Source organism: Oncorhynchus kisutch, linkage group LG10 (assembly GCF_002021735.2).
Source record: "Oncorhynchus kisutch isolate 150728-3 linkage group LG10, Okis_V2, whole genome shotgun sequence".
In the NCBI taxonomy this organism is placed as follows: domain Eukaryota; kingdom Metazoa; phylum Chordata; class Actinopteri; order Salmoniformes; family Salmonidae; genus Oncorhynchus; species Oncorhynchus kisutch.
In genome coordinates, this window is record NC_034183.2 from 54,068,774 (window position 1) to 54,096,765 (window position 27,992).

The 27,992-nt window shown below is 43.0% G+C and overlaps 1 protein-coding gene across 10 annotated transcripts; it reads right to left on the minus strand.

Moving 5' to 3' along the window:
* Positions 1–532: 532 nt before the first annotated feature.
* LOC109898422 (signal transducer and activator of transcription 3) lies at positions 533–27,373 on the minus strand. 10 transcript variants are annotated; one of them, XR_004211276.1, is made up of 24 exons: positions 27,097–27,301; positions 16,213–16,362; positions 12,637–12,973; positions 12,454–12,535; positions 12,146–12,279; positions 10,994–11,145; positions 10,510–10,668; positions 10,200–10,292; positions 10,055–10,114; positions 9,912–9,941; positions 9,697–9,790; positions 9,558–9,605; positions 9,308–9,391; positions 8,184–8,282; positions 7,876–8,011; positions 7,640–7,692; positions 7,437–7,531; positions 6,981–7,120; positions 6,598–6,816; positions 6,373–6,415; positions 5,316–5,378; positions 4,065–4,162; positions 1,033–3,957; positions 533–839 (listed from the first exon to the last, which is right to left on the minus strand). XR_004211276.1 is itself a non-coding variant. In XM_031834022.1 (24 exons), exons 3-24 carry the CDS (start codon positions 16,338–16,340, stop codon positions 3,881–3,883), a joined length of 2,367 nt encoding a protein of 788 aa, XP_031689882.1. In that variant the 5' UTR covers positions 16,341–16,362; positions 27,097–27,157; positions 27,258–27,373; the 3' UTR covers positions 2,085–3,880. The 10 variants fall into 10 exon arrangements, 9 of the variants coding, with proteins under 9 accessions (XP_031689879.1, XP_031689884.1, XP_031689883.1 ...); XM_031834022.1 differs by lacking the exon at positions 533–839 and having other exon boundaries at positions 2,085–3,933; positions 12,146–12,246; positions 27,097–27,157; positions 27,258–27,373; XM_031834020.1 differs by lacking the exon at positions 533–839 and having other exon boundaries at positions 2,085–3,933; positions 27,097–27,157; positions 27,258–27,357.
* Between the last annotated feature and the right edge of the window lie 619 nt (positions 27,374–27,992).

Consider the following 27,992-nt stretch of genomic DNA (forward strand, 5'->3'; position numbering starts at 1 on the left):
AAACAACCACAGAATGGTTCCCACCAAGGGAGATGCATAGTAAGACTGACAGGGAGTAGAAGAGAGACAGATCCGTGTATGCCTCAGGCCCTGGTAACCTTTACACACAGAAGCAGGTTTTGGTAGTTATGTGCGTGTATGTTTGTACATAGCTAAGTATATGGCTGGAGACAAAAAAACAATCAGAAAATATGAATCTCATTGAATGAACCTCCATTACCGATAGAAAGGCCTACATGCACCCAATCCCAGCAGTGTTGGTCCCTAGAGACTGAACAGTAAATGACATGTTAACTTGTGTGATTGCTACTGCATGAACATATAAAACGATTCAGATGCTAATGACTAATTTCTGAAGCAGAATTTGGTCCAGTCCATTTTCCTCCTCTGTAGGTGTCATTTGGTATGCTGCTAGGCATTGTTATGAGAGTTTTCAGACTTAATGACCGTCACTTGGCCAAAGGCAGCAGCTGGAAGTGGAAGTGTTATGGGAATTGCCAACCAACATTTCTCAAGACAAATAAGGCAAAAGTATGAACACATTTTTATTATTTCTAACTTCCGTTTCACATACAAAAAAAAACGTTAAGGAAACAACATAAAACACACTCCACTAGGCCCTCTGTACACACACACAACCCCAGCCATACATCAGGCCATTTCACAGCACACCGTTAAAATGGAATCGATTCTCCAAACGGATTGGCTGCTGGCCAGGCAGGCTGGAGGGGTGACATCTTGCTTTCAGAAACTGCTGAGTCAGCAGCTGCTGATGTTAATTAAAAGGCAACGCTCAGTCTCCCTCTCCACGCGTAGCAGGATAGGGGGAAGGCTAGTTCCTATCAGAGACAAAATAAGAGAGACATCGACAGACAGAAATAAAGTATGTGAGGAGACTAGAATGATACGAAAAATACTATATTTCACATCTGCCATTTCAGACCAGTTTACGTCAAGGAGTGACTCAACGGGACAACTATAGACAATGTAACGTTAAATAAGTGAAACAACGGTGGAAACCCCAGACCAGACCTGTGTGCATATAGTATGCTACTGCGCCGTGAATGTGAGATACCGCAGCAGATGGGTTTCCTCAGGGTAGTGAAGCAGCAAGCACATGTTCAACGTGCCGTCATATTACGGGATTTCCAGTTTCACCACGTACAGAAAGGCAATGGAAGACCACTCGGTATCGTTTTGAAAGAGTCAAAACTCCAGAAGAATTGACATAACATTCCAAAGCATTTACATTTTATGCAGAATTTCTATCCCATAGACAAAGTCAGTCATTTTGGTGTTTTTTTTTCTGAGATGTTGCTAGTCTCACAGCTATAGATTAAAGCCCAGGGTAAAGGCACTGGTAAATTAAGGCAGAGCGGCAGACATCCCTGATGAATTGCCTATTGATCCAACATACAAGTGTTTTCTGATCAGCTCAGGCGTTCGCATGCTTCAGTTCAGTTCGGCTGACACCGAACCGAACGAGTGCACTCGCATGCTCCCTTAATAAAATGCATTCGCGTGAGAAACGAGAAAAAGCGGCAATAGTAGTACTTGTCCATTTTGAGACGCTGTAGTCACTTCCCCAAAAGTCAGAATGAATCTAAGGCAATTCAACAAATGCCATTAATGTTAACGTTTTTAATGTCGAGATCTTAGTAGCGACATTTTACATTAACTGCATATTTCCGTTAGGGAACGCCTACTTTGAGGTGCGCGTGTGCAGAACTCAATTCGCCTTTGCACGCTTCCTAAATAATGCGACTTTTTTTTAAAAACGTTTGCAAATGGTCAAAAGTCTACAAACCATAGTCCACTCAAAATATATAATTTTAGTAACATTAAAACTGTATTGAGATCAAATGTTTAATCGATGAGAAAATGTGCAAAATTTCGCCCAAAATCCATCTCCTCCACTGCCCGCCGGTGGGCTTCGTCTCACTACCATATTCGACATGGTAGTTGTATGCAAACACATATGTAAAGATACATTTAAGCTATGCAACTGGCTCACCGGTATTTTTTTTTTAAAAGACCTCAAACATGGAAAATCGCATAACAAGATAAGCAAACATGAGTCCATGAGAGATACATTTCTTTTTCTTATTTTTAAACAAATATAAGATTAGTTGCAGCATAATTTACAGATAGCTTGTTTTCAAATAACATCTACAGAGTGAACTCAATTACCGATTCAACTGAGCACTTAACTCAGGAAGTGATGGACAAGTGTTGTGTTGTTTATGATGTGGCATCCACATGATACCCATATACAGTCAAACAGAATAGTGAAATATCATTAGAAATTGATACTAACAATATGCAAATTACAAAAAAACAAGGTCAACACATACAAGTGTTAGCTTAAAATAAATCATTAATACGGTATGAGATAGGCACTACATTAACCATTTATGCACTACATAAACAATTTAGGCACAGACTAGTGCAGCACTGTTGCAATGATAATCTGGTGTTTGATCATTTAATGAAAACAAGTGGTATTCACATTATGACAGACTATGAAGGACGGAGGGGGTGTGTATGAATTCAAGACCAAAGAAGAATGTACATTTATCTACAATAGCAGGTTGGCATTCATTGTCATCAATCTTGTCCTGGGGGCAGCTCTGCAGTGGTCACTAGCTGGCACAGCCACAGTCATAACATCAGATTTTAAACCCAAACCTAACCCTAACTTTAAATTAAAGGGAAAAAAATACATTTTTACATCGCCAATTTTAAATGTGCAGCTGGTCCAGCTAGTGGAAATTGCTCAGGGCAAGATTCATGACAAACATCAACGTGCTCTACAATCCAGGGAAGGAATCAGTATCTTCCCTTCAACTGAGACATGCTGCCTGCCGGCTGAGAGCGGGGTTGAGCCCAGGCTGAGAGCAGGGCTGAACCCAGGGGAGAAGGTCAGAGAAATATCCTGTCATCATCAATGCCATTTCAGACACCTAAAACAAAAACCAGTGCCATTCACATAAATTACCTATATGAATGAATGTTCAATTAACAAATTCACCTGTGACCTTCAGTTCTCATCTCCTTGGTTTTTATAGACGCATCATATTATTGACTCATTGTCACAGTGAGATTCTAGATACAGGTTTTTTGTAATAAGGAATAAGATACAACGGGAAAGATTGGAACAAGGATATTTCTCAATCAAATAAAAATAAAGATAGAGGTGTCCCCTTGAATAGAGAATGACATGGAACAAACAGACAGACTACCAAAAAGGTTATAGAATAGGTCATTGAGAACTATGACGCTAACAAATAATAACTTATTATCTTTGAAAAGCTAGACTGCAATCTTCCTCTTTAAGCATTCGTATAAAAACAAAAGCGCTGGTTCATAAATGAAGGTTAAGATCAAAACCCATTTTAAAGGAAGTCAAGGAAACAAAAATATACTTTTGTATAAAACATTTTTTATACAAATTAAATAAGGTACTTTGTGAAACACCCACAGGGAGTGAGACATGGCTTTTCAAAAACATTGACACCAACGCCTCGATCACACCGATAGCGAAATTACATTTTGGTACACCAAAAGAACATTCATTTCCAATGGAACGCTGCTTTTGCCTTTATCTAAAGTAGGCATCAAACTGTATGCATAGATGGCTTGACAGAAATGGTAGCAGAAGGTGAAAGTTGAACTTTTGTTGCACACATATCCAGATGCTGCTGCGGACCATTTAGGTGCGTACGCTGTAGGTGTGTTTGAGGCGTAAAGGTGAAAGGTCAAGAATGTAATGTATCTTGTTCCCTTTCACAATATGGGACAGAGGTAACTGTGGAATATATATTTGTTAAGAAAACGGGGAGTTAAAAGATTTAAAAATTAGTCTGGTTCATTTGTCTCTTCACATGGGTGACGCCACGTCAGAGCTCAACTCCATGTCCAGAGTGAGGGAGTCTGGGAAGACAGAAAGCAAGAGGGCTGCCATTAAAACAAGTTAAACCTTGCTTCACACGCAAGCACAGTACGAGTATGTGCATGTGTGTGTGTGTGTGCGCGTGTGTGTATTAGTATCTGTCAGGACTTACCCAGCGGGCCAGGGTTGGCCTCAGCCTCGTTGTGCATCAGAGAGTCCAGGGTGCGAGGGGACATGGGAAACAGGTCACTGGTGTTACCAGAGTTGGTGCTGCAACAAGACCATACAGGAGAAGAGGGAGAAAACATGTTAACACATATACAGACGTCATAGTGATTAGATCTCTAGGTCCTTTTCACCACATCATCAATGCTGTTACGCCACCATAGACAAGGACAACACTCCACATTATTACATGTAGACACAGTATTACAGGTTGAAATACATCAGTCAAGCAGTTCAGTGTTGACTGGGTCGGATTAGTGACAGGTTGGGACCGTTCAGCCACTATGTGTCAATGTGCTTCCTTTTGACCAGCGTATGACTGAAGTGGGACAGCAGTAGCAGAAAGAAAGGGGCAAAGGAGAGCAGTTAGTTAGTGGGAATGTTAATGACAAGTATTCTAGACAATCTTGCTTGTTAAGAGCAGGCAGGCCAGTGGGCAGAAACACACCAAAACCCTCTACAGCCCTGACAGATATTCTGTTCTAAAAAAAAGTGCATGACGTCTCACAACAACCTACTACTATAGTCATAGGTGGAGAACAGTGTAGACTGCAGAGGGGAGGACGGCTCATAATAACGGCTGGAACGGCGCGAATGGAATGGCATCAAACCATGCGTTTGATGTATTTAATACCATTCCACTGATTCCGCTCCAGCCATTACCACGAGGCCGTCCTCCCCAATTAAGGTGCCACCAACCTCCCGCGGTGGAGAACTAAAGGAAGGACCAACGTTTGGCCTTTAGGAGTTCATCTCCACTGAAGGCACTTCTAATGAGCCCTTCATTCTACAGCCTATCAATCCACAGCCTCTTCGACCGTTTTCATACCATTATCAAGCTGTAAACTAAACGTGGCCAGCGTGGACTGATGGTAATGGGAGGGGTCATGACAACAGTACGTAGACTTAACAGGGAGTTTGAAAGGTGAATGATCTACTGAGGATGTGATTGGGAAAGGGAGGCCATCTTCAAGTAGGATGAACCCAACTCAAAATGGCTGAATACAATATGACTGGAAGCTGCTCTGGTGTTAGAAACAAGGAGAGTGGCAGTGAGGTAGAAACAAAAGTGGGGGTGTGGGTCTAAATGAGGAGGCTGAGAGACTTATTACACCATTCCCTGTCTGAGTCTCACCCACACATACGTAGAGAAACACACACACACACAAACACAGCTCTACATGCCCCCACTGCCTACCCAGGGAATATCCCGTTCCCAAGCAGCTCGCTGTCCGGAAAGTCCATGAACACGGAAGGGCACCTACGGAGACAGGTCAGGATCTCACTGAGCAATCCTCTCCAACATCCCCCTCCACCCAAACAGACACCTCTACCTATGTAGAACACACATACTCATCTAATCCTACAGAGACAGGTCAGGATCTCACTGAGCAATCCTCTCCAACACCCCCCTCCACCCAAACAGACACCTCTACCTATGTAGAACACACATACTCATCTAATCCTACAGAGACAGGTCAGGTTCTCACTGAGCAATCCTCTCCAACACCCCCCTCCACCCAAACAGACACCTCTACCTATGTAGAACACACATACTCATCTAATCCTACAGAGACAGGTCAGGATCTCACTGAGCAAACCTCTCCCAACGCTGCTACACACCCCAAAAACAGTACCTCCGCCCCTGGGTTAGCCAGTATACACACCCTTCTGATCCCTCTGCTAAACTCATACACACCCACTCCGTCCCAGAATAGAGAGCACTGCATGGGCTACAGAACACCTCACACACACTCTTTCTGTTCCCCTAGAAGTGCAAGGAAAGCTTTCTATTTGGTTCTACTAGTGGTGTTAAAGTAATCTGTATGCTTGTCTGGGGATCGTTACTTGCTTCCTCCACTCTGCTTTGTCTAGAGAGATGTGTACACTTTGCCTGCCTACAGTCCTGTGCTTCCTGTTCCCAGGCCAGACCAACGACTGTATAAATAAGGGAAAGACACTGACTAATAGTGAATCCGTCTGTCAGTTTGTTGGTGATGACTATATAGGAACGATCTGGGAACCACTCTTCCAGGGTAAAACTCCCACCCGCCCAATCCTTACAGGAAGCCAACGAGGGGATGTTGGAGGACAATCAAATATTTAGTCGAAAAAAAAGAAAAAAAAAAAGTTGAACATTTTGCAACATGACTGTCCCAGTTTCCATTACACAACCTAGTGTAAAGTCACTTAGGAGCATTAACTCCTTGGAGGGAAGTGAGCACTAACAGCTCTCAAGGAAAGTGGATACTTACGGGGTTACACAGATGAACTTTGTCTTTAAGTATGGTTGAATGGCTGCAGGAGAAAACCAGAACACGTTTTAACATACACACAGATCAAAATATTCCCCATCTCACAAAGCATCAACCTCCAAAACAGTAAAGAAGTATTCATTATGGAGGTACATCCAGATCTTCTTCCATTAACTCATCCCGCAGTTTCCATGACAATACGCTAAAACCTCCTGATTGACTCACTACTACACGGGTCGCCGAGCTCCGCCTCTGGAGCAGCTTCTGGTCGGCAGTACTTCCCGAAGGCGTCCTCCTTGGGGATCTCTGGGAAAAGGTAGACCAGCGGAGACACCAGGATGTTGGTGGCGTCCATGATCTTGTATCCCATAATGATCTCCGCAAAGGACATGCTGTTGAGCTGCTGCTTGGTGTAAGGCTCCACCGACTGGATCTGAGTCTTCCCTACAGACACACAGAGAGAGTGAGAGAGATCTGAAACCATGTCACAAGGGCAATAATGAGATTAAACTAAATAACGTGCAACATGGACAAAGACCAAATTGACATGCACAATAGAAAAGCGAGAAAGACAGAGCGCCAGTCAGCCCAACACGCTGCCCTCTTACCACTGATGTCCTTCTCCACCCAGGTGAAGGTGATGCCTCCCTCCTTACTACTCTCACTGAAGCGCAGCAGGAAGGTACCAGGAGGCTTAGGGCTCAGGATGGCCCTCTCCCTCTCCTTACTGATGAAACCCAGAATATACCTGCACAGACCGAAAGAGAGCAGAGAGAAAAATGTGCCGTTTTTTTTTATGGTCACTTACACCGGATAGGACAGAGAAAGACTGAAAGGGAGACAATTTAACTCCATTACACTTGACACTTTACACTTGTGCATTTAAGCCTAAAACCTGTACTCCTCCTCAATCCAGTTTCCCGCTATCTAGGGTTCAACGGCTCAGCATTAGTTCTCAGCAGTGCTCATATGAACTCAATGTCATGAACTCCACTCCTTCCAACTTGGATTTTGCCCAGCTGTTCCAGTAACAAGTCGGTAAACAAACAGAAGCGACCTCTCACCCTTCATTCCACAAAGCCAGGATGTACTTCTTGACCAGGTCAATGATGTTGTCCAGCCATACCCAGAAAGAGAAGCCTTTACCCACCATGTTCTCCTGAGGACAAAGGAGGATCTAATCAAGTCAAACTGTGAAGCTGTTTACGACAGATAGATAGATAGCTATAACAACATATCAAGAGAGACTGATTGGGCAAGGACATACTTTGCAGAACTTGGCCCAGGTGATCTGGCATCCAGAGTAGTTCACACACGGGCCTAGACAAACAACAAACACATTTAGTAGGCATTGACGACGTACAGACCATCCATAGAAATACATTTTCTAGAGTGGGCACTCATTCCGACTCTCATTCAATGTTCTGTGATAGACATCATTCTATTGCTTTGGAGCCATCCAATGCAGATGAAGGTAGAGTTGCAGACAGAAAGGTTCCTCACCTAGTAGTTTCTCAGCCAGGGTGGTGAGCTGCTCGATGGTCAGGCCTCTCTTAGTGGTGGAGGAGAACTGCCAGCTCAGCACCTCCGCTACCTGATCCCACGTCCCCACCGGAGGCTTGGTGAAGAAGTTCACATTCTATAGGACACGACAACAGGAAGAAGAGGTCAGGGTGGATTTCGCACCCAACCCTCTCCAAGGCGGACGCCAATGCCAAGAAGGTATGACACAGTAAAGATATGACATCAGTAAGACTCTATTTGTAGTTACAGGACAGCGGTCGAACTCGAGGTGGCGCCAGCCGTCTTACCTTGGGGTGGTTGGTCAGCATGTTGTACCACAGGATGGAGGCCCAGGCGTTGGGCATCTGGCAGATGTTGGAGATGACCACCACTGGTAGAGAATGGGTCTAATGGACCATAGAGAAAACGCATGAAGAATGGTTAACAGGGACGTAGGATCAATTAAGATACACACGTATGGTGCAGTTGCACCTTTTTGCCAGGCTTTCAACACTAACCTAGGTTGTTCGGTCATTCTATTCAAGTCTGACAGGAAATGCCATTTAACACATTCCTTGAATTCTATTCTTCTTTGGATTGCTGTGACAAAGTGGTCGGCCGTACGGGAGGAAAAGCTGTCGGTGTCCTGAGTGACATGGCAGAGACATGGGGTGCTTAGTCCCTCACTGAGAATTAAGTCTTAAAATCACACAGCAGCACCCCTCGCCTCGCTAAATGGTGTCGTTTATAGAAGACGGAGTGTTGTGATGAATTATTTCACAACGTGGGTGTGCCAAACCCCCTCTCACACACCCACACTTATTTCCCTCCATTTCTCAATGCTAATGTGTTAATTATCCCAGCTAATGCATTTTCACACTGCTGTGTTTGGGGGGGGGGGGGGGGACATAACCATTAGATGAATGGTTCCTGTGTCCCAGCAGGGGGCTTGGACCAGCTACGGTGATATTAGAGGGAGGAACCATGGTGGTGGTAAGGGAGGTGTAGAACAGGTCAGAGACAGATTACCCCTGGACTCGCTGCACCGCCCGGGGGTGGATGGAACGGATGATGGGGCGAGGAGCAGCAACAGTAGGGAAGCACGGAGAACAAGTGTGATTACTGAATCAGCTCATTGGTATTCGGTGCATGGGGAGAGCAGAGCCAGGCCCCTGGAAGCCTAGGGCACCATCAAGCTAATGATAATGACTGTTTTGTCTATTGGCTCGCGTGTGTGGCAGACCTGACTCGTGGCCTTAAATATCTCATCTCCATGTAATCGCTGGTGACGTAGGATTAAGGGACTTCATGCTGAGTGTTTGGTGTTGCCATAATGAGACTTGACAAAGACCGCCTTGGAGTCAGGAAGCACAACAGCAACTCCCCCAAGCCGCCTGTGTGCACACAGGTAGAGAGCGGAGCTAGGTCTCACCTCCAGGTCGATCTTCAAGCCCTGGTGGTAGACCTCTGTCTCAAAGGTGATGAGGTGGAGCTCCTCTGTAACGATCAGGGAGGCCTGGGGAGAAACAGGACAGTCAGGGTTAAAGGTCGATTGATGCTACTGCTACTATCAATACTGATGACCATAGTATTATAAACTCCCAAAATGATAAGTTTAAGTTAACAGTATAGTATATATCACCATAAGAAAAGGAACATTCAAGATTGAGTGTGGGACTCACATCACTGTTGGTCCTGCCACCATTGCCACACCTCTGTTCCCTCAGGGTCTGAAAGAGAAGGGCAGTTATCAGTCAAGCAACATACTGTACAGTACCACACTAGACTCACCAGTATACTGACTAACAGGCATCCACTCACCAGGTGTTTGAACTCTGCTGACAGACTGCCATTGTTGGACTCCTCCATGTTCATCACCTTGGTGTTGGTACCTAGGATGTTGAACTTTCGGGACCTGGGAGAAGCAGGGTAGAGCAGGTAGGGTCAGTTATTCACAGGCTCCATGGCAAAAGGGACATTCTAAGATTGATAGGTTAGGAAACAAAGGGTTTCAACATAACATAAAAGTAACTTACCCTCGAATGGCAGCCACGTCCCCAGATTCCCTGAGAAACAAACAGAGGTCAATTCACCTTCCCTGGGACTGAGTCGATCGTCGTGTTCTATGCAAATCAGACATGATCGTGGGAGTGATGGACGCAAGGCATGCAAAACTCACTTGTCAATAATAACTTTGATCTTCAGTTGGTAATTCAATTCTGGAAACTTCACCAGTAATCTGAAAAGAGAGAACATTTTGTATTCAACATAGGCATCAACTGGGGGCACCGAGTTGAAACATGGCGTCCCGCAGCCCCTCTTACCTGACTTTGTTGGTGAACTGCACACCTGTCTTGATGACCAGTGGTCTGTCTGGATGCATGGGCATACAAGGCTGCCTTTCCACCACGAACGCACTGCAACACAATGGCCAGATAAGAGGCGGTGCATTAGGGCACAATGGTGAAAGTCTGTGATAAACAAAACTCTGAAGCCTCATCTAATGCCCATCCTAATAAAATGTAAAAATATCTCCATATTTGCCAAAGGCTATGCCATGTATCCAAAACATCTGAATATTATGCAAATTCGATCCGATAATAAATATCCAAATGATCTGGAGAAGCTCCCCACCTCTTCATGAGGTTCCTGAACAAGTCCACTATCTTCTCCTCCAGAGCGGGCCGGTGCTGGATGATGGGGTCTCCCTTATAGGACACCTTCTGCTGGAGCTCCTCCAGCTTCTTGATCTGCTGGCGGATCTGCAGCTGAGACTCAGCCAGGGAAGTAATCCTAGAGGTCAAAGGTTAATCTAGGTCCGTCATTATGGCAGTGCTACCCTGTTTGTTAAACAAATTTGGAACTACAATTTCATCTTATGGTGTCTTGCATTGACTACAAATAACAGCAACTTCTCCTTCTTCTCACAAGCATTTCGCTACACTCGCATTAACATCTGCTAACCATGTGTATGTGACAAATAAAATTTGATTTGATTTCTTCGCCTCTGACGTTTACTCTACATGAGTGTTGGGGGGGAATAGATAGTGTACGGTCATGGGGAGAGCACAGAAAATGATTTTAACGTGGAAAGTAAAGGCTACTAATGGTAACTGACCATGTCTCCAAGCGGTCCAGGCAAATGTTGGGTGGTCCTCCGATGCAGGCAATCTGCTGCCTCCTCTTCCAGTCAGCCAGCTCGTCATCTGTCAGGTTCTTCTGTACAAAGTCCATGGCTGACAGCAGCCCTGCCATCTCAGTCACGATTTGCTACAACAGAGAGGGACAACAACACATCCTTCAGACACTGATATAACCAGCGTTAAAGTGACATTCAGGGGGCTCTGAAATTACTTTAAAGATATATTTTATTAATCCACACGAGATGGACATCAGCCGCAGTGCAGCGCCCAATGAGCAGTTTAGAGGGTTAAGTTCCTTGCACCTGCGATATTGATGCCAGCAACCCTCCGGTTGCCAGCTCACTCCCTGCCAGCACTAGGATTCGAACAGACAACCCTCCGGTTGCCAGCTCACTCCCCGCCAGCACTAGGATTCGAACCGACAACCCTCCGGTTGCCAGCTCACTCCCCGCCAGCACTAGGATTCGAACCGACAACCCTCCGGTTGCCAGCTCACTCCCTGCCAGCACTAGGATTCGAACCGACAACCCTCCGGTTGCTGGCCCACGATTATATCTTCCACATGATTATCATGTTAGACAACATGATTAGTGAATTTGTTTTACAATTTTGGCCTCAGGGATTTTTTTTAAAACTAAATATTCTCCAGCCCCACATTCTCCAAAATTTGACAGCTATTACCACCCTCCTCATCTTGCTCATAAATATCTAGCGCCTGACAGCAGCATGAATATTAATTTAACTCAATTGAAAATTAATGATCGAGCACACATTAATATCGACACACATACAGATCTCTGCATGTGTAGTGAAAGGTGCTACTGCTGAGTACAAATGTTTGTCGGGGCTGCAACGCCCCTCTGCTTGGGCCAGACAGTTTCAGCTTGCTGCTGAGAATTAGAGAATGACTAACCCAATTCTACAGCTTACTATTCAACAACATGTAAATATGCAGGTTTATGTCATTTATTGCACACACGTAGGAGGTTCGAGCAGAATGTCAACTAGCCTCTCCTACTTATCGCAGAAATTCGGACTATACTGATTCAGGGTATTAGGACCCTCGAAGAAGGGATGTACGATGTTGGGTCAGATGGACACTAAGGAGGGGTGTACAAGGGCCCTACCCTCCTGAGCTGGTCCAGAGCACTCAGCATCTGTTCCAGCTGAGACATCTTCTGCCGGGTGGCTGCCGCCTGGCTGTTCCCATTCATGTCCTGGGACAACTCTGAGCAAATAGGAGAGGAGTTGGGTGGGTTATCTGTAGATTTAAGAGTCAGTGATATTTGGTAGTTTCAAAACAAGAACAAGCTAAATCAATAGTAGTAGTAGAGTATAAAATTAGAGCCTCTAACAGATTCATATCCTATCCATAAATTCCAATACAATTCTATAAAAAGAAATCTAGAATTGTAATATTAAAAGTGAAACTTACCACCCTGACTTTTAAGGGTCTTGTAGTTGAAGTCAAAATCATCCTGGAGATTCTCAAGCATCTTCATCTTTTGTTCCATATCCTATAGCAAAGTAAAAACGCAAAGCATGTAAATCAAACGAGGTATTAAATAACAAGCCTGTGTAAAACCACATATTCTTTGGACTAAACGTGCAGTCTCACCTGCACCCTCTTCCTGATGTCCTGCAGGTTGTGCTCCAGGATCTGTTGTTTCTCCGTCACCACAGTGCCAGACGGGTGAGACGCCGTTCCGTCCTGTGCGGCGGTGGTGGCGGTCTGCAGCAGCCTCTGCTCTTCCCAGAGGCAGCGGGCTACGATGCGGGCGATCTCCATGGGTTTCTCCAGGTACTTGGACTGCAGGTGCTGCTTAATGCGCCGCAGGTTATGCTGGTAGAGCACGTTGTTCTCCTGCAGGAAGCGGCTGTACTGCTGGTCAATCTCCCCCAGCAGGTTGTGGAACACCAGCGTGGCGTGGGACTCCTTGTTCGCTGCGTACGCCCTGCATAGCACATTTTCTTGTATTATCTTGATTTAATTAACCAGGTAGGGTATTGAGAACAACCTATAGTAACAACCTAGCCTCTAATAAATGTTCATATCTCTAGTTATTACTCAAACGCATTGTAAAAAACAAATCCACAGATAAGATATGATATGCTTTCCGAACGCAGTGTGTTCAGACGACTTGTCTTTTTCCACATCGTTACGTTACAGCCGTATTCTAAAATGGATTCAGTTGTCCCCCCCCCCATCAATCTACACACAATAGCCCATAACGACAAAGCAAAAACAGGTTTTTAGAAAGGTTTGCAAAAGTATATATATATTTTTACTGGAATATCACATTTACATAAGTATTCAGACCCTTTACTCAGTACTTTGTTGAAGCACCTTTGGCTGTGATTACAGCCTTGAGTCTTCTTGGGTATGACGCTACAAGCTTGGCACAACTGTATTTGGGGAGTTTCTCCCATTCTTCTCTGTAGATCCTCAAGCTCTGTCAGGTTGAATGGGGAGCATCGCTGCACAGTTATTTTCAGGTCTCTCCAGAGATGTTTGTTAGGGTTCAAGACCGGGCTCTGGCTGGGCCACTCAAGGACATTCAGAGACATGTCCCGAATCCACTCCTGCGTTGTCTTGGCTGTGTGCTTAGGGTCGTTGTCCTGTTGAAAGGTGAAACTTCGCCCCAGTCTGAGGTCCTGAGCAGGTTATCAAGGATCTCTCTGTACTTTGCTCCACTCATGTTTCCCTCGATCCGGAGTAGTCTCTCAGTCCCTGAAAAACATACCCACAGCATGATGCTGCCACCACCATGCTTCACTGTTGGGATGGTGCCTGTTTGTTCCATCAGATTTGATGCTTGGCATTCAGTCCAAAGAGTTGAATCTTGGTTTCATCAGACCAGAGAATCTTGTTTCTCATGGTCTGAGAGTCCTTTAGATTCCTTTTGGCAAACTCCAAGCGGGCTGTCATGTGCCTTTTACGGAGGAGTGGCTTCCATCTGGCCACTGTACCACAAAGACCTGATTGGTGGAGTGCTACAGAGATGGTTGTCCTTTTGGAAGGTTCTCCCATCTCCACAGAGAAACTCTGGAGCTCTGTCAGAGTGAACATCAGGTTCTTGGTCACCTCCCAGACCAAGGCTCTTCTTCATCGATTGTTCAGTTTGGCCGGGTGGCCAGCTCCAGGAAGAGTTGGTGGTTCCAAACTTTGTCGATTTAAGAATGATGGAGGACACCGTATTCTTGGGGACCATCAATGCTCCAGACATTTTTTAGTATACTTCCCCAGATCTGTGCCTCAACACAATCCTTTCTCAGAGTTCTACGGACAATTCCTTTGACCTCATAGCTTGGTTTTTGCGCTGACATGCACTGTCAATTTTGAGTCTCATAGCAAAGTGTCTGAATACTAATGTTAAGGCATTTCAGTTTTTAAATCATTTTAATCAAAAGCAACAATTTCTAAAAACCTGCGTTTGTCATTATGAGGTATTGTGTGTAGTTTGATGATGAAATGTTTTAATTGAATCCATTTTAGAATAAGGCTGTAAGGTAACAAAATGTGGACAAAGGGAGCAGACTTTTACGGTAACAAGGAAGTTTGGGAACTGAAATAGCTTTTGGGTAAATCCATTTGAAGTCACTTTTTGACAGCATCACTTTTGCTGAAAACAAAACTGTCCATACATGTCTGCCAATGACATAACATGGGGGTCAGAAAGTGACTTTTTGGACCCGAATACCAAAACAATGACCCGAATGCCAAAATATACTCAAAGTTGAACCATTTGGCATGCCCCAGCACACTATGAGATATCCATGTCTTCATCACTGGAAAATATCAACAGTTGAGTTTGATATAAATTAAAAAGTGTTGTCAAATAATAGTTTTTATTAATAAAATAATAAACAATATATTTTTTATATCTTTAACATCAATTACCTAAAAACGTGTGAACACTGATTCTTTTCATATTTGCATTCGTTGTAGCTTAGACCCCACTTTAGATTCTCTGAGGTGTTTGTGTTGTGTCGCCGTCGGTTGAGACACAACATGCTGTTGAATACAGGGTGGGTGTCATTTCAATCCTAGAAATAGAATTCATAGAATGGCCTGATCAACTCTATGCAAAGGAGATGTGTCGCGCTGCATGAGGTAAATGCTGATCACATCAAATACTGACTGGTTTTCTGATCCACGCCCCTAGCTTTTCTTAAGGCGTCTGTGACCAACAGATATATCCCTATTCCCAGTCATGTGAAATCAATAAATTAGGGACAAATGTATTTATTTCAATTGACTGATTTCCTTATACGAATTGTAACTCAGTAAAATCTTCGAAATTGTTGCATGTTGCGTTTATATTTTTGTTCAGTGTAATTACTACCACAAAGATGACTGCCGGTCCACCCACCAACGAATGTCAACTTAAAAATGGTCATGTCTATTCTATCATGTATATTTCAATAGGTTTCTAATGGATGATTGACAGTATAATTGAAAACATATCCCCATTAAGTCAAGAGTCTCTGATGTGTGTGGAACGACAACCATCTTTGTGGTACCATTTGAAAAGTTTCTCATTTGAGCACATTTAAATGAGCCAAAACATGACACCCACCTGTATTCAAGAACATGTGTCTCAACCAATGGCAGGGCACAACAATTTGATTATGTCAAATAGGTTCTTAGCCAAAACATACGCGAGTATGAAAAAAACACTGGCGTTTACACGTTTTTTGATAATTGACCTTAAAAGGTTAAAAAATGAAATGATAAAATAGTTTGACAACCCTGTTCGTCAGCTTTTAAATTAGATTAATCTCAGACGTTTATCTTTTCCAGTGATGAGGAAATGTCTCGGGGTATGCAAAATAGGTCAACTTTGTGAACCGTAACCCCTTGAAGGTTTTGGCATTCAGGTCCAAAAAGTCACTTATTGAACACTTCCACAATGGGCAAATGTGTATGACGTGTTCCCTGCTAACAGTCTAATGTTGTTGATGCTACTTCAAAATAAATCAAAACGATTGTAGAGGAAAATCAATGCCACAATGAGCGTGAGCGGATGACATATTGCCTTCCCCACTACTAACAAACAGAATGAGCAAGCACAACAATGAGCCATGTCATCCTGCCGAGTGTTGCCAGCAGCAGTGGTGTTAGTGAACTGTAGGTACTAGGTACCCATTCTGTAGTGGTGTCGTGAACCACAGGAACTAGGAAAGTACCCACCAGTCCTGGCTTTCGATCCAGGGGGCGAGGAACTGCCGGAGCTCCATGGGGAAGCTGTCGCTGTACAGGTGGTACAGCTGCTCCAGGTACCTGGTCTCCAGCTGCTGCAACTGGTTCCACTGGGCCATGCTGCCAGCTGCCTCCACAACCCTGTATAGGACACACACGTGGAAATAGTTTGAGGAAGAAATGGAAAGCAAGGAAGACACAAGGAAGCTAGATACTAATTGGGGGAACAGGTGTGATCTCGAGACAATGATCGGCTCTTGACAGCTAGCCAAAGCAGGACGAAACCTTGAGGCCACCGTACAGTATGTCTCTACACTGAAACATTTCCAATACCTTGATCATTTGTTTTAACTCCGATTGTCTTGAATCTGATGAGAGCATGTATAGACAAACGTCATATTCGCCCTGACAGGAAAACCTCAGAAACCAAAGACAAAAGTATCTGATGGTACCTCAGCCAGCTTCCTATAAACACAGAGACATCCTGTTCAACTCAACGCACAGCCTTCACCGAGAAACATAAACCAAAATAAACCCTGGCCTTTAGCCTCCCCGTTGGGCAAGGTAAGCCAGATAGAAACCCTTTGGTTTCCCTCCAGCCCAGGTCTGATGCAAGCAGATTTATTCAGCATTACTAGAAAACTATTCAGACTTCAAAGTAAACAGGAACCACATCATTGATATTCATTCCCAGTTGAATAGAATGTCACTGTTGTCATCGTCAGCAAACCATTGAATTATGTAGGTCATGTAATGCAGATGACACCGTCTGCATGTTAGCACAAAACGGTTTCTGCTCCACATTCCTTCCATAAATAACAGTGTAATTATATTTTCAAAGTGAAAGTGATTTTCCATAAACAGCGGTCATGATTTCAGTGAGTTATTTGAGCAGCCATGCTAACCCAGGCCTGGTATTTTTCCTACATTACAGAGTACTTCCTAAAAGCCTTGACAAAATCCTAATTACAACCAGTGAAAAAGGTAGAGAACTACAGAGCATCCCCCCCAGCCCTGAGAGATCACACAGTCATCAGCAAACATCTGCCACCCTTCTCATTTTACTGGACACAGGAAGGAACACAATGTTCTCCTAGTAGCTCAATTGCACAATAACTTGCAAGGTGGTGGTTAGGCTACAACGGTCCTGATAACAAGTCCCTATACAGTAGCAAGACCTTTTTTTTTTACTGCAGGCTAGATGTAAGGAAATTGAGAAAAGAGAAACAGAGGAGAAAACTGTACAGTTAGGGTAACATTTTAAATCATGGGATTTGATATTTCTTCCATTCTTTGCGTCCTCATATCTGATATGCTCCATTGACAGATTCAGATAACAGAACTTATCCAATCACAAAGACTCAATTCCTTGGATGACAGGTGAACAAACATGCTCCAACCGCATCTGGCTTTGCAGAGAAACCTAGGGTTGCGTCCTAAATGGCAAGATTTTCATTGTGCCTTGGTCAAAAGAAGTACACTATAGAGAATAGGTTGCCATTTGGGACGAGTCCTCATTTATAAAAATGTCACTTCCTCTTGTCCTACGCAGGTGAAACAATGAGTTGAAATTGCCTGTGACCTTTACTGCTTGTATTGGCAATTGGTAGATTTGATTGCAATCCTGGTTTACTTCGCCTCTACTTTCCTTACCCTGTCCACTTCCTGTCAGACTGGAATAAGGCCAATAAATAACATTTTATAATTCCAGTCGATTCCACAAATATGATGAAAAGTCAGTCAAATCATGTGACTAATGCAAGCAGAGGTTGAGCCACAAGATCACACAAAAAAATAAGCTTGTGATGATGTACACTGAAGAGCACCAGTGACAAATTGCTAAATGTTTGCCATTGTTGGTTATGTTGCTAGCATGAACAAGCATATACCTTTTGCTAAAGCTTTTTTGTTGTGTTGTATTTTACCCCCTTCTTCTCCCCAAATTTGATCTCGTCTCATCGTTGCAACTCCCCAATGGGATCTGGATAGGCGAAAGTCGAGTCATGCTTCCTCTGAAACATGACCCGCCAAACCGCACTTCTTAACACCCGCCCGCTTAACCCGGAAGCCAGCTGCACCAATGTGTCGGAGGAAACACTGTCCAATTGACAACCGAAATCAGCCTGCAGCCAATGCTTGCTAGCAGATATCCATAGACTTCCAGTCATTGCGCTAATGCTAGTTGTCAACTTCCTTCAAACTGCACGCAGAGACATAATAATGGTATCCACGAGTTCACCTGACTCTGGAGAAGTAGATACAATGACAAAGTATCCCTTGAAGTCATACAAAAGTATTACTGTGTGTGAAGTTAAACGCATTCTGTCATTACCATTTATTTTTTAGACACACAGAACTGCTTTAACTCAGCGACATTTGAGAGTTTTCAAGCCCTGCCACAACATTTCAATTGGGATTAGGTCTGGACTTTGACTAGGCCATTCAAAACCTTCAAATTTTTTGCTTTTTAACTATTTTCATATCGACTTGATTGTGTGTTTTGGATCATTGTCTTGCTGCATGACCCAGCTGCGCTTCAGCTTACAGATGGATGGACATTCTCCCGTAGAATTCTCTGATACAGAGAAGAATTCATGGTTCCTTCTATTAACTCAAGTCGTCCAAGTGCTGAGGCTGCAAAGCATCGCCAAACCACATGAGGTTGAGGTTCTCACTGTGGAATGTGGTGTTTGGTTGAGACTCATCCAAAAAGTTGACTCAAGTTTGCCAAAAAGCATCTGGTTGATCATCAAAACTCTTTGAAGAATGTTCTATGGACAGATGAGTCAAAAGTAAAACCGTCTGTGAGCTGAAGCGCAGCAAGACAATGATCCAAATCACACAATCAAGTCTACATAAAGATTAGAGGTTGACCGATTAAATCGGAATGGCCAATTAATTAGGGCCGTTTCAACAACAATTTCATAACCATCGGTAATCTGCATTTTTGGACACCGATTGTGGCTGATTACCCGTTACGCGAGTGCAGCAAGAAGCCAAGGTAAATTGCTAGCTAGCATTAAACTTATCTTATAAAAAACAATCTTAACATAATCTCTAGTTCACTACACATGGTTGATGCTTTACTAATTTATCTTGCTTGTTTATCCTGCGTTGCATATAATCGATGCGGTGCCTGTTAATTTCTCATCGAATCACAGCCTACTTCGCCAAACGGGTGATGATTTAACAAGCGCATTCGCGAAAAAAAGCACCAAATCTCACTGAGTTGAAGCAGTTCTGTGTGTACCTAACCATAAACATCAACGCCCATCTTTAAAATCAATACACAAGTATACATTTTTAAACCTGCATATTTAGTTAATATTGCCTGCTAACATTAATGTCTTTTAACTAGGGAAATTGTGTCACTTCTCTTGCGTTCCGTGTAAGCAGTCAGGGTATATGCAGCAGTTTGGGCCGCCTGGCTCGCTGCGAACTGTGTGAAGACCATTTATTCCTAACAAAGACCGTAAATAATTTGCCAGAATTGTACATAATTATGATATAACATTGAAGGTTGTACAATGTAACAGCAATATTTAGACTTAGGGATGCCACCCGTTAGATAAAATACGTAACGGTTCCATAATTCACTGAAAGAATAAACATTTTGTTTTTCGAAATTATAGTTTCCGGATTTGACCATATTAATGACCTAAGGCTTGTATTTCTGTGTATCATTATGTTATAATTAAGTCCATGATTTTATCTGACTGAGTCTGGCTGGCTCGTAAGCATTCATTCAAACAGCACTTTTGTGTGTTTGCCAGCAGCTCTTCACTGTGCTTCAAGCATGGATCTGTTTATGACTTCAAGCCTATCAACTCCCAAGACTAGGCTGGTGTAACCGATGTGAAATGGCTAGCTAGTTAGTGGGGTGCGCGCTAATATCGTTTCAAATCGGTGACATCACTCGCTCTGAGACCTTGAAGTAGTTGTTCCCCTTGTTCTGCAAGGGCTGCGGCTTTTGTGGAATGATGCTTCGAAGGTGGCTGTTGTCAATGTGTTCCTGGTTCGAGCCCAGGTTAGGGGCGAGGACAGGGACGGAAGCTATTACTGCTACACTGGCAATACTAAAGTGCCTATAAGAACATCCAATGAAATAGTTCTGCATGGAAGAGTGGGCCAGAATTCCTCCACAGCAACCTGAGAGACTGATCAACAACTACAGGGAGTGTTCGGTTTGAGTCATTGCAGTTAAAAAGGTGGCACAACCAGTTATTGAGTGTAAGGGGTCAATTACATTTTCACACAGGAGCATTGGGTATTGCACAACTTTTTTTAATGAAATAAATTAAATATATAATTGTTGTGTTATTTGTTCACTCAGTTTCCCTTTATTTAATATTAGGATTTGATTGAAGATCTGATAACATTCAGTATCAAAAATATGCAAAAGTAGAGACAATTAGAAAGGGGGAAATACTTCCACAGCACTGCGCCTCATTAAAACGTGAGCCATTTTCGTGGTACTGGTTATTCCGAGTTGAACTTGACCAAAGTTCTCGCTAACTCCTCAAACCAGGTACGTAGGGCTCTGTTCTCACCACCGCAGGTTCAGACTAGTGCGACCGGGTCGGTCACGTCTGCATATGTACCTAGCAGGTTTGCATGCTCAGTAATTAGTATGTTATGTTGAGGGGCGTTTTCCTAATAATGCTATTCGTTGACTGTGTGTAATAAATAGGTCCTGATATGTTCAAATGTATTATGTATTGGCCATTGATGTTTAAACTATTGAGATGTATTGATTATGGAGTGACATTCATATTGGTTAAATACCTGCTCCAGGGTTTGTTCAGGTGCTCATTTCGAGAGAGCTTAGGCTACAGTGACATGTTGTCCCAGGGCTCTACTAAACTCTGCTGTGAGGGTCCACTACATTACAAGGTTATTTGAGAAAAGGAAAGTGAGGAAAGTTAAGAGGTCACCCCTACTCATTTCACATGTTAGACATGTCACCTTTCCTCATTCCTCTTTCACTACACTGACAAAAACAGGTGCATCATCCTGCCTGGGGTGTATTCATTACGCTGATTCGGTTGCAAAATCTTTTGGTTTGGTTTGTTTGGTTCTTAAACGGTAAATGGTTTCCATTGCAAGGCGTAATGAATACACCCCTGGAGTGAGATTGTGCTACATACAAAAACTAGACTCAAACCACAACACAGAGCAGCTGAGCTGACTCATCATCATGTGTCAAAACTCAAACTGTCACCTTCCCATTCAATTACTTGTTTTCTTTCAACTTCCTCAAGTCATACAAAGTGCATGGGCTTAAATGGATCCCATGTTAGTTAATGAACAGCTAAGCTTGTAATTTACAGTACCTCAACAGACAACTCTTTGGCAACAGGTGACAACCCAGTCAAAACCCATAAAATATAGATGACAAGATCGATGAACTACTAAAAAGCAGAAACTTCCTTTGTTCAACCTGACCCTGAATCCATGGGTAGCTTCTGGTAATTTGGGGGGGGATTTCTCATGTCTTACTCATTGGTAGGAAGAAGTTTGGTCCAAATCAGATGTTGGGTACTATATTTGACTATTATCTGAATCTTATAAAAAAACTATTTTTAAAAGGCCAATTTGGGTGCAATCAATGAGCTTAGTTTCTCAGAGATCAAATTATAATTTAGTTTAGCTTTTCTATATTAAATGATCTTTTACTAACTAAAGATTGGATTTCAGAACAATACACAGTCACACTCAGAGAATGAAAAGGAACATATGGCAACACCACTCCATTCGGATCATATCCAAAGTGGGCATTACCAGTGCCTATAAAGACTGCTGGCTTCACTCTAGTTCTCTATAGACAACTGAAAAAGAGCAGCGCTTTTGTCTGAGCAGCACTTGTCCCATCATTGCCATTACAGAGTGGCGTGGAATGCACAGGCAGACGACAGAGAGCCACAGAAACACCGAGCTCCACCAGGTTTAACAACACAGCTGTGTGAACAGTGGCACAACACCAGACAGGCCTGGGGATCTCTACAGCCTTGGCCTACAGAAGCAAGTCAACATGAACTGACTGAGGTCTCAAGAACAGGAGACATTCCGTACTGCAGCAAGGCACCACTCATTTAATCACCAGTATCTCTCTGCAGCCACTATGGGTAGGCTACACCATAAACATTTGTTGCATGTCTAAGCACTGTTTGTCTAAAAATAAAAAATAAAGTGGCGTACTGTACACTGTCCATTGTACAGTACAGGAGGTGGGATCAGCCTTTCAAGGAATCTAGTCTGCATTGTTCAGCTAAAGATAACAATTTGACTAGAAAGCGTCAGTCATGAGGGCCATGAAAAGCAGCCACATCCTTTGCCCTGTCCGTAACTAGGCATGGGCCTAGAACTTTCTATGTAACAGAAATACTGTTACTGTATCTTACTTTCTAAAAACATTGCCATGCGGTCAACTGTTAAACGCCATCGTTCTCTAACTCAGAGAGAAGGTATAACAGTTTTCTACACCTCACTACAGTATCAAAGTCTGACTCGATGCAGTAAGCAGACCAGTTTTTCCAGATCAAAATCATCCGGTGTTTTGCTCCCCCTTCCGATGTGGACAAAATGAAAGCAAATCTCTAACCGCATCATAGTTTGCACCAGCAAACTGGATGCAGTCTATCACAGTGCCATCCGTTTTGTCACTAAAGCACCTTATACCACCCACCACTGCGACTTGTATGCTCTAGTCGGCTGGCCCTCGCTACATATTCGTCGCCAGACCCACTGGCTCCAGGTCATCTACAAGTCTATGCTAGGTAAAGCTCCGCCTTATCTCAGCTCACTGGTCACGATGGCAACACCCATCCGTAGCACGCGCTCCAGCAGGTGTATCTCACTGATCATCCCTAAAGCCAACACCTCATTTGGCCGCCTTTCGTTCCAGTACTCTGCTGCCTGTGACTGGAACGAATTGCAAAAATCGCTGAAGTTGGAGACTTTTATCTCCCTCACCAACTTCAAACATCAGCTATCTGAGCAGCTAACCGATCGCTGCAGCTGTACATAGTCGATTGGTAAATAGCCCACCCTTTTCACCTACCTCATCCCCATACTGTTTTTATTTATTTACTTTTCTGCTCTTCTGCACACCAATATCTCTACCTGTACATGACCATCTGATCTTTTATCACTCCAGTGTTAATCTGCAAAATTGTAATTATTTGCCTACCTCCTCATGCCTTTTGCACACATTGTATATAGACCCCCCCTTTGTTTTCTACTGTGTTATTGACTTGTTAATTGTTTACTCCATGTGTAACTCTTTGTTGTATGCTCACACTGCTATGCTTTATCTTGGCCAGGTCGCAGTTGCAAATGAGAACTTGTTCTCAACTAGCCTACCTGGTTAAATAAAGGTGAAATAAAAAAAATAAAAAATAAAAATATGCTACAACACAGATCATGTTATGTGATACGATAACATTTGGTTGAAATATTGTCTTTGTGTCTTCTTAAACAGCAAACCATTTGAAATGGGGAAATTTGACACAACACAGGATCATTTTGTTCTGGATTAAATGTTTAGATAAACTGTGCCCATAAACCGTTTAAATAAATGTAAAAAAAAACAGCAATTTAAATCAATGATATTTAGATATAATATTCAGGAAACAACAAGAGAAAAACACCTTTTAGTTATCATAAAAGCACCCTCATAAAAGCACCACAAAAGCTAAACGAGAACATTGGACAATGGAAACATCATTTGAGGAAGAGATTCCAGGAAAATGCATTACTTGATTCCGGTAAGTGTTTCCTGATGCAGTGTCATTATACCATTGGACAAGATAAGGAACAATATCAGTGACAACCTTACAGTTTTACATTCACTCGCCAATGCTATGTAAACAACTTAAAGATGACACATAGGACGATTGAATGAATGTAGGGACTTTTTCCCCACTAAGCCGTACTACAATTCATATGCCTTGCGACCGTGATATGTAAAGTACCAGTCAAAAGTTGACACCTACTCATTCCAGGGTTTTTCTTTATTTGGACTATTTTCTACATTGTATAATTATAGTGAAGACATCAAAACTATGAAATAACACATATGGAATCGTGTAGTAAACCCCCCAAAAAAGTGTGAAACAAATCAAAATATATTTTATATTTAGATTCTTCAAAGTAGCAACCCTTTGCCTTGATGACAGCTTTGCACACTCTTGGCATTCTCTCAACCAGCTTCATGAGGAATTCTTTTTCCAACAGTTTTGAAGAAGTTCCCACAAATGCTGAGCACTTGTTGGCTGCTTTTCCTTCACTCTGCGGTCCAAATCATCCCAAACCATCTCAGTACCAGAGGCATCCCTACAGACCCTGGTTTGATCCCGGGCTGTCTCACAACCGGTCGTGATCGGGAGTTGCATAGGCCGGCGCACAATTGACTCAGACATGTCCGGGTTAAGGGAGGGTTTGGCCGGGGTAAATAAGAATTTGATCTTAACTGATTTGCCAAGTTAAATAAAAGGTCAAATACATCTCAATTAGGTTGAAGTCAGGTGATTGTGGAGGCCAGGTAAATTTGATTCAGCCTGCCATCACTCTCCTTCTTGGTCAAATATCCCTTACACAGCCTAGAGGTGTGATTTGGGTCATTGTCCTGTTACAAAATGATAGTGGGACTAAGTGCAAACCAGATGGGATGGCGTATCGCTGTAGAATGCTGTGGTAGCCATGTTGGTTAAGTGTGCCTTGAATTCTAAATAAATCACTGACAGTGTCACCAGCAAAGCACCCCCACACCATCTCCTCCATGCTCCACGGTGGGAACCACACACGCGGAGATCATCCGCTCACCTACTCTGTCTCACAAAGACACAGCAGTTGGAACCAAAAGTCTCAAATTTGGACTCATCAGACCAAAGGACAGATTTCCACCGGTCTAATGTCCATTGCTCGTGTTTCTTGGCCCAAGCAAGTCTCTTATTATTGGTGTCCTTTAGTAGTGGTTTCTTTGCAGCAATTAGACCATGAAGGCCTGATTAACAGTCTCCTCTGAACAGTTGATGTTGAGATGTGTCTGTACTTCAACTCTGAGGTGCAATCTGAGGTGCAGTTAATTGCCGATTTCTGAGGCTTCCTTTCCTGTGGTGGTCCTCATGAGAGCCAGTTTCATCATAGCGCTTGATGGTTTTTGCGATTATACTTGAAGAAACTTTCCGGATTGACTGACATTCATGTCTTAAAGTAATGATGGACTGTCATTTCTCTTTTCTTATTTGAGATGTTCTTGCCATAATATAGACTTGGTCTTTTACCAAATAGGGTTATCTTGTCACTACACAACCGTTGGCTCAAATGCATTATGGAAAGAAATTCCACAAATTAACTTTTAACTACCTCACGAAGACTGGTTGAGAGAATGCCAAGAGTGTCATCAAGGCAACGCTGTCATCAAGGCAAAGGATGACTACTTTGAAAAATCTGGGGCAGCAGGGTAGCCTAGTGGTTAGAGCGTTGTACTAGTAACCGAAAGGTTGCAAGTTCAAATCCCTGAGCTGACATGGTACAAATCTGTCATTCTGCCCCTGAACAGGCAGCTAACCCACTGTTCCTTGGTCGTCATTGAAAATAATGATTTGCTCCTAACTGACTTGCCTAGTTAAATAAAGGTCAAATATATATATATATTTTAAAACTTTTGACTGGTACTGTGGGCCTAAAGGCCGAGACAATAAGAAGACACAGTGGCAGAATAAATTCAACCACACCTTTGTTTTATCACAAAACCGGAGAGCAACATCTGTCCTGTGAAGTCCACAAAGCATATTGCATGTAACAAACAGTAACATGACCTACACTATGGTCAAGCAAGTTCATGTTTCCGACATTTTCAGACCACTAAACAACTATTGATTTAAGTCACAAAGAAAACAGGAGCTGCCGACACAATTCCAGCACCATTTCAACATCAGTGACAACTAAAAGATACCAAAAAACAATTTGGTCCAATTAAAGTAAGCTGTCCATGGTTCTAATTACTCTGTGTGTGTGTGTGTGTGTACACCTTCGTGCAAGTAGAAAAACATGTTGACTCCTTGTAACGAAAGGAGGTGCGCCAGGACCACAGTTGAACTCAACGCTGATTGGCTAATTGCTTATACTTTTGTCAAGTGAGGCCAGACGCTGTTTTGATCGCTCTGATGCTTTATTCCTGATAGATTCAATTCGCAAGAGGCTGAACGTAGGAAAATTATGTAACAGAGACGAAATCAGTGTTATGATTTTTTTTTATCGGTCATTTTTGGCCTTCCCTTGGCATCCATTAACACATGTCACTGGCGGTGTGTGTTTGTAATCCCTCAAACTGTAGACTGGTTGTTGCAAACCTGGAGGCATGCATGGTTGACGGGATGACTTCCCCAAGCACCGTTTGATGGATCAAATGGCCGTGACATGCCCACATGAGTGGTCATTACAACCTGCACCACTGGATGTGGCTTTGACCGAAGTCAGCATCCCAACATGGTTGCACATGCAACTTCATAAAAATGTGCAATATCATCCTTGAAGAAATGGCCAGCACATCAACACACGAATTAGGCATAAACGGTCGGCGTATGCTATCTTTTGAAAGCAAACGTATAACCAACAACAGCTGCAACGACTGGTAGGCCTAATCTATTTGCGAAACAGTGTGATTAAACTTTTGGCGATTTATGTAATAGCGTGGAGGACGTAGCTCCAGTTACTTTGCGTCGAGTGAGATTCTCAATCTGATAATACATTGATGCTGCTCGCCCACCACACACGACTATAATGTGTTTTTTAAAACTTTACTCTCATGGCCCAACCACAATATGATGTATAAATGATACAAAGCAAAGGGGTCTGCGACCGCCTACTTACCCTACTGTCCACGGGAAAGTGTCAGAAAAATGATCCCGTCAAATCGTAGCCAGCCACCACCCTTAAACCACCAGAACGAAATGTCTTATTGTACAGGACAATCGAGAACTTTTAACCAAACTGTATTTCTAACAATCGCAAATACAGTAACTTTAGCCTACTTCAATGTCGCAGTATTGTACACACAGACCCTTAGTTTTCCAATTCCAACCTGAGTGCAGACAAACGTCAAGAAAGCGTTGATTGACATAACTAGGATGCAACAGAAGACGAGAACGCAATTTCGTCCAATCTTTGTGTAGGATATTACAAGAAGGCGGGATTAAAGCTAAAGGGAGGTTGTGAGTGTAGTGTTCATTGCGCGCGACACGGAGGCTGTTCCATGTAAACACACTCCCTCCGTGTGTATGGAAAATTGCATTTACAAGCATGACCTTGCAGCGGGAGAAGAAATAACCAACAGAACAGCTGATCTGGAAGTCATCTGAATTACTGGCAGTCTCTACGTCATCACAAGTGTAATAAGAAGAAATGTGAACAGCGTTGATATTTATGTTTTACCCAAATCAATATATATTCGCCATCGAAAAACCAAGCCGTGAAAACAGTTTTATTATAGTATTTGAAATATGACATATGTATTATTCGTTGAGAAAAATTGGGGGATATGGTTTAGTCTTCATCATTGTCATCTATGTAGGCTATAGCACAAACAGTTCAGCAATAATTAAATATTTGATCAACATGTTTTACTTGGTTTCATGGGACCTAAGAATTACAGGGTTCTATGCTCCTGAGCTTTCACATTTTTCTTGTGCGGCATTGCCCATCAATTTGAGCGTGGTCTTCTCTCAGGTAGCTAACCTTATCGGCCTAGGTCATTATAGTGCATTGTG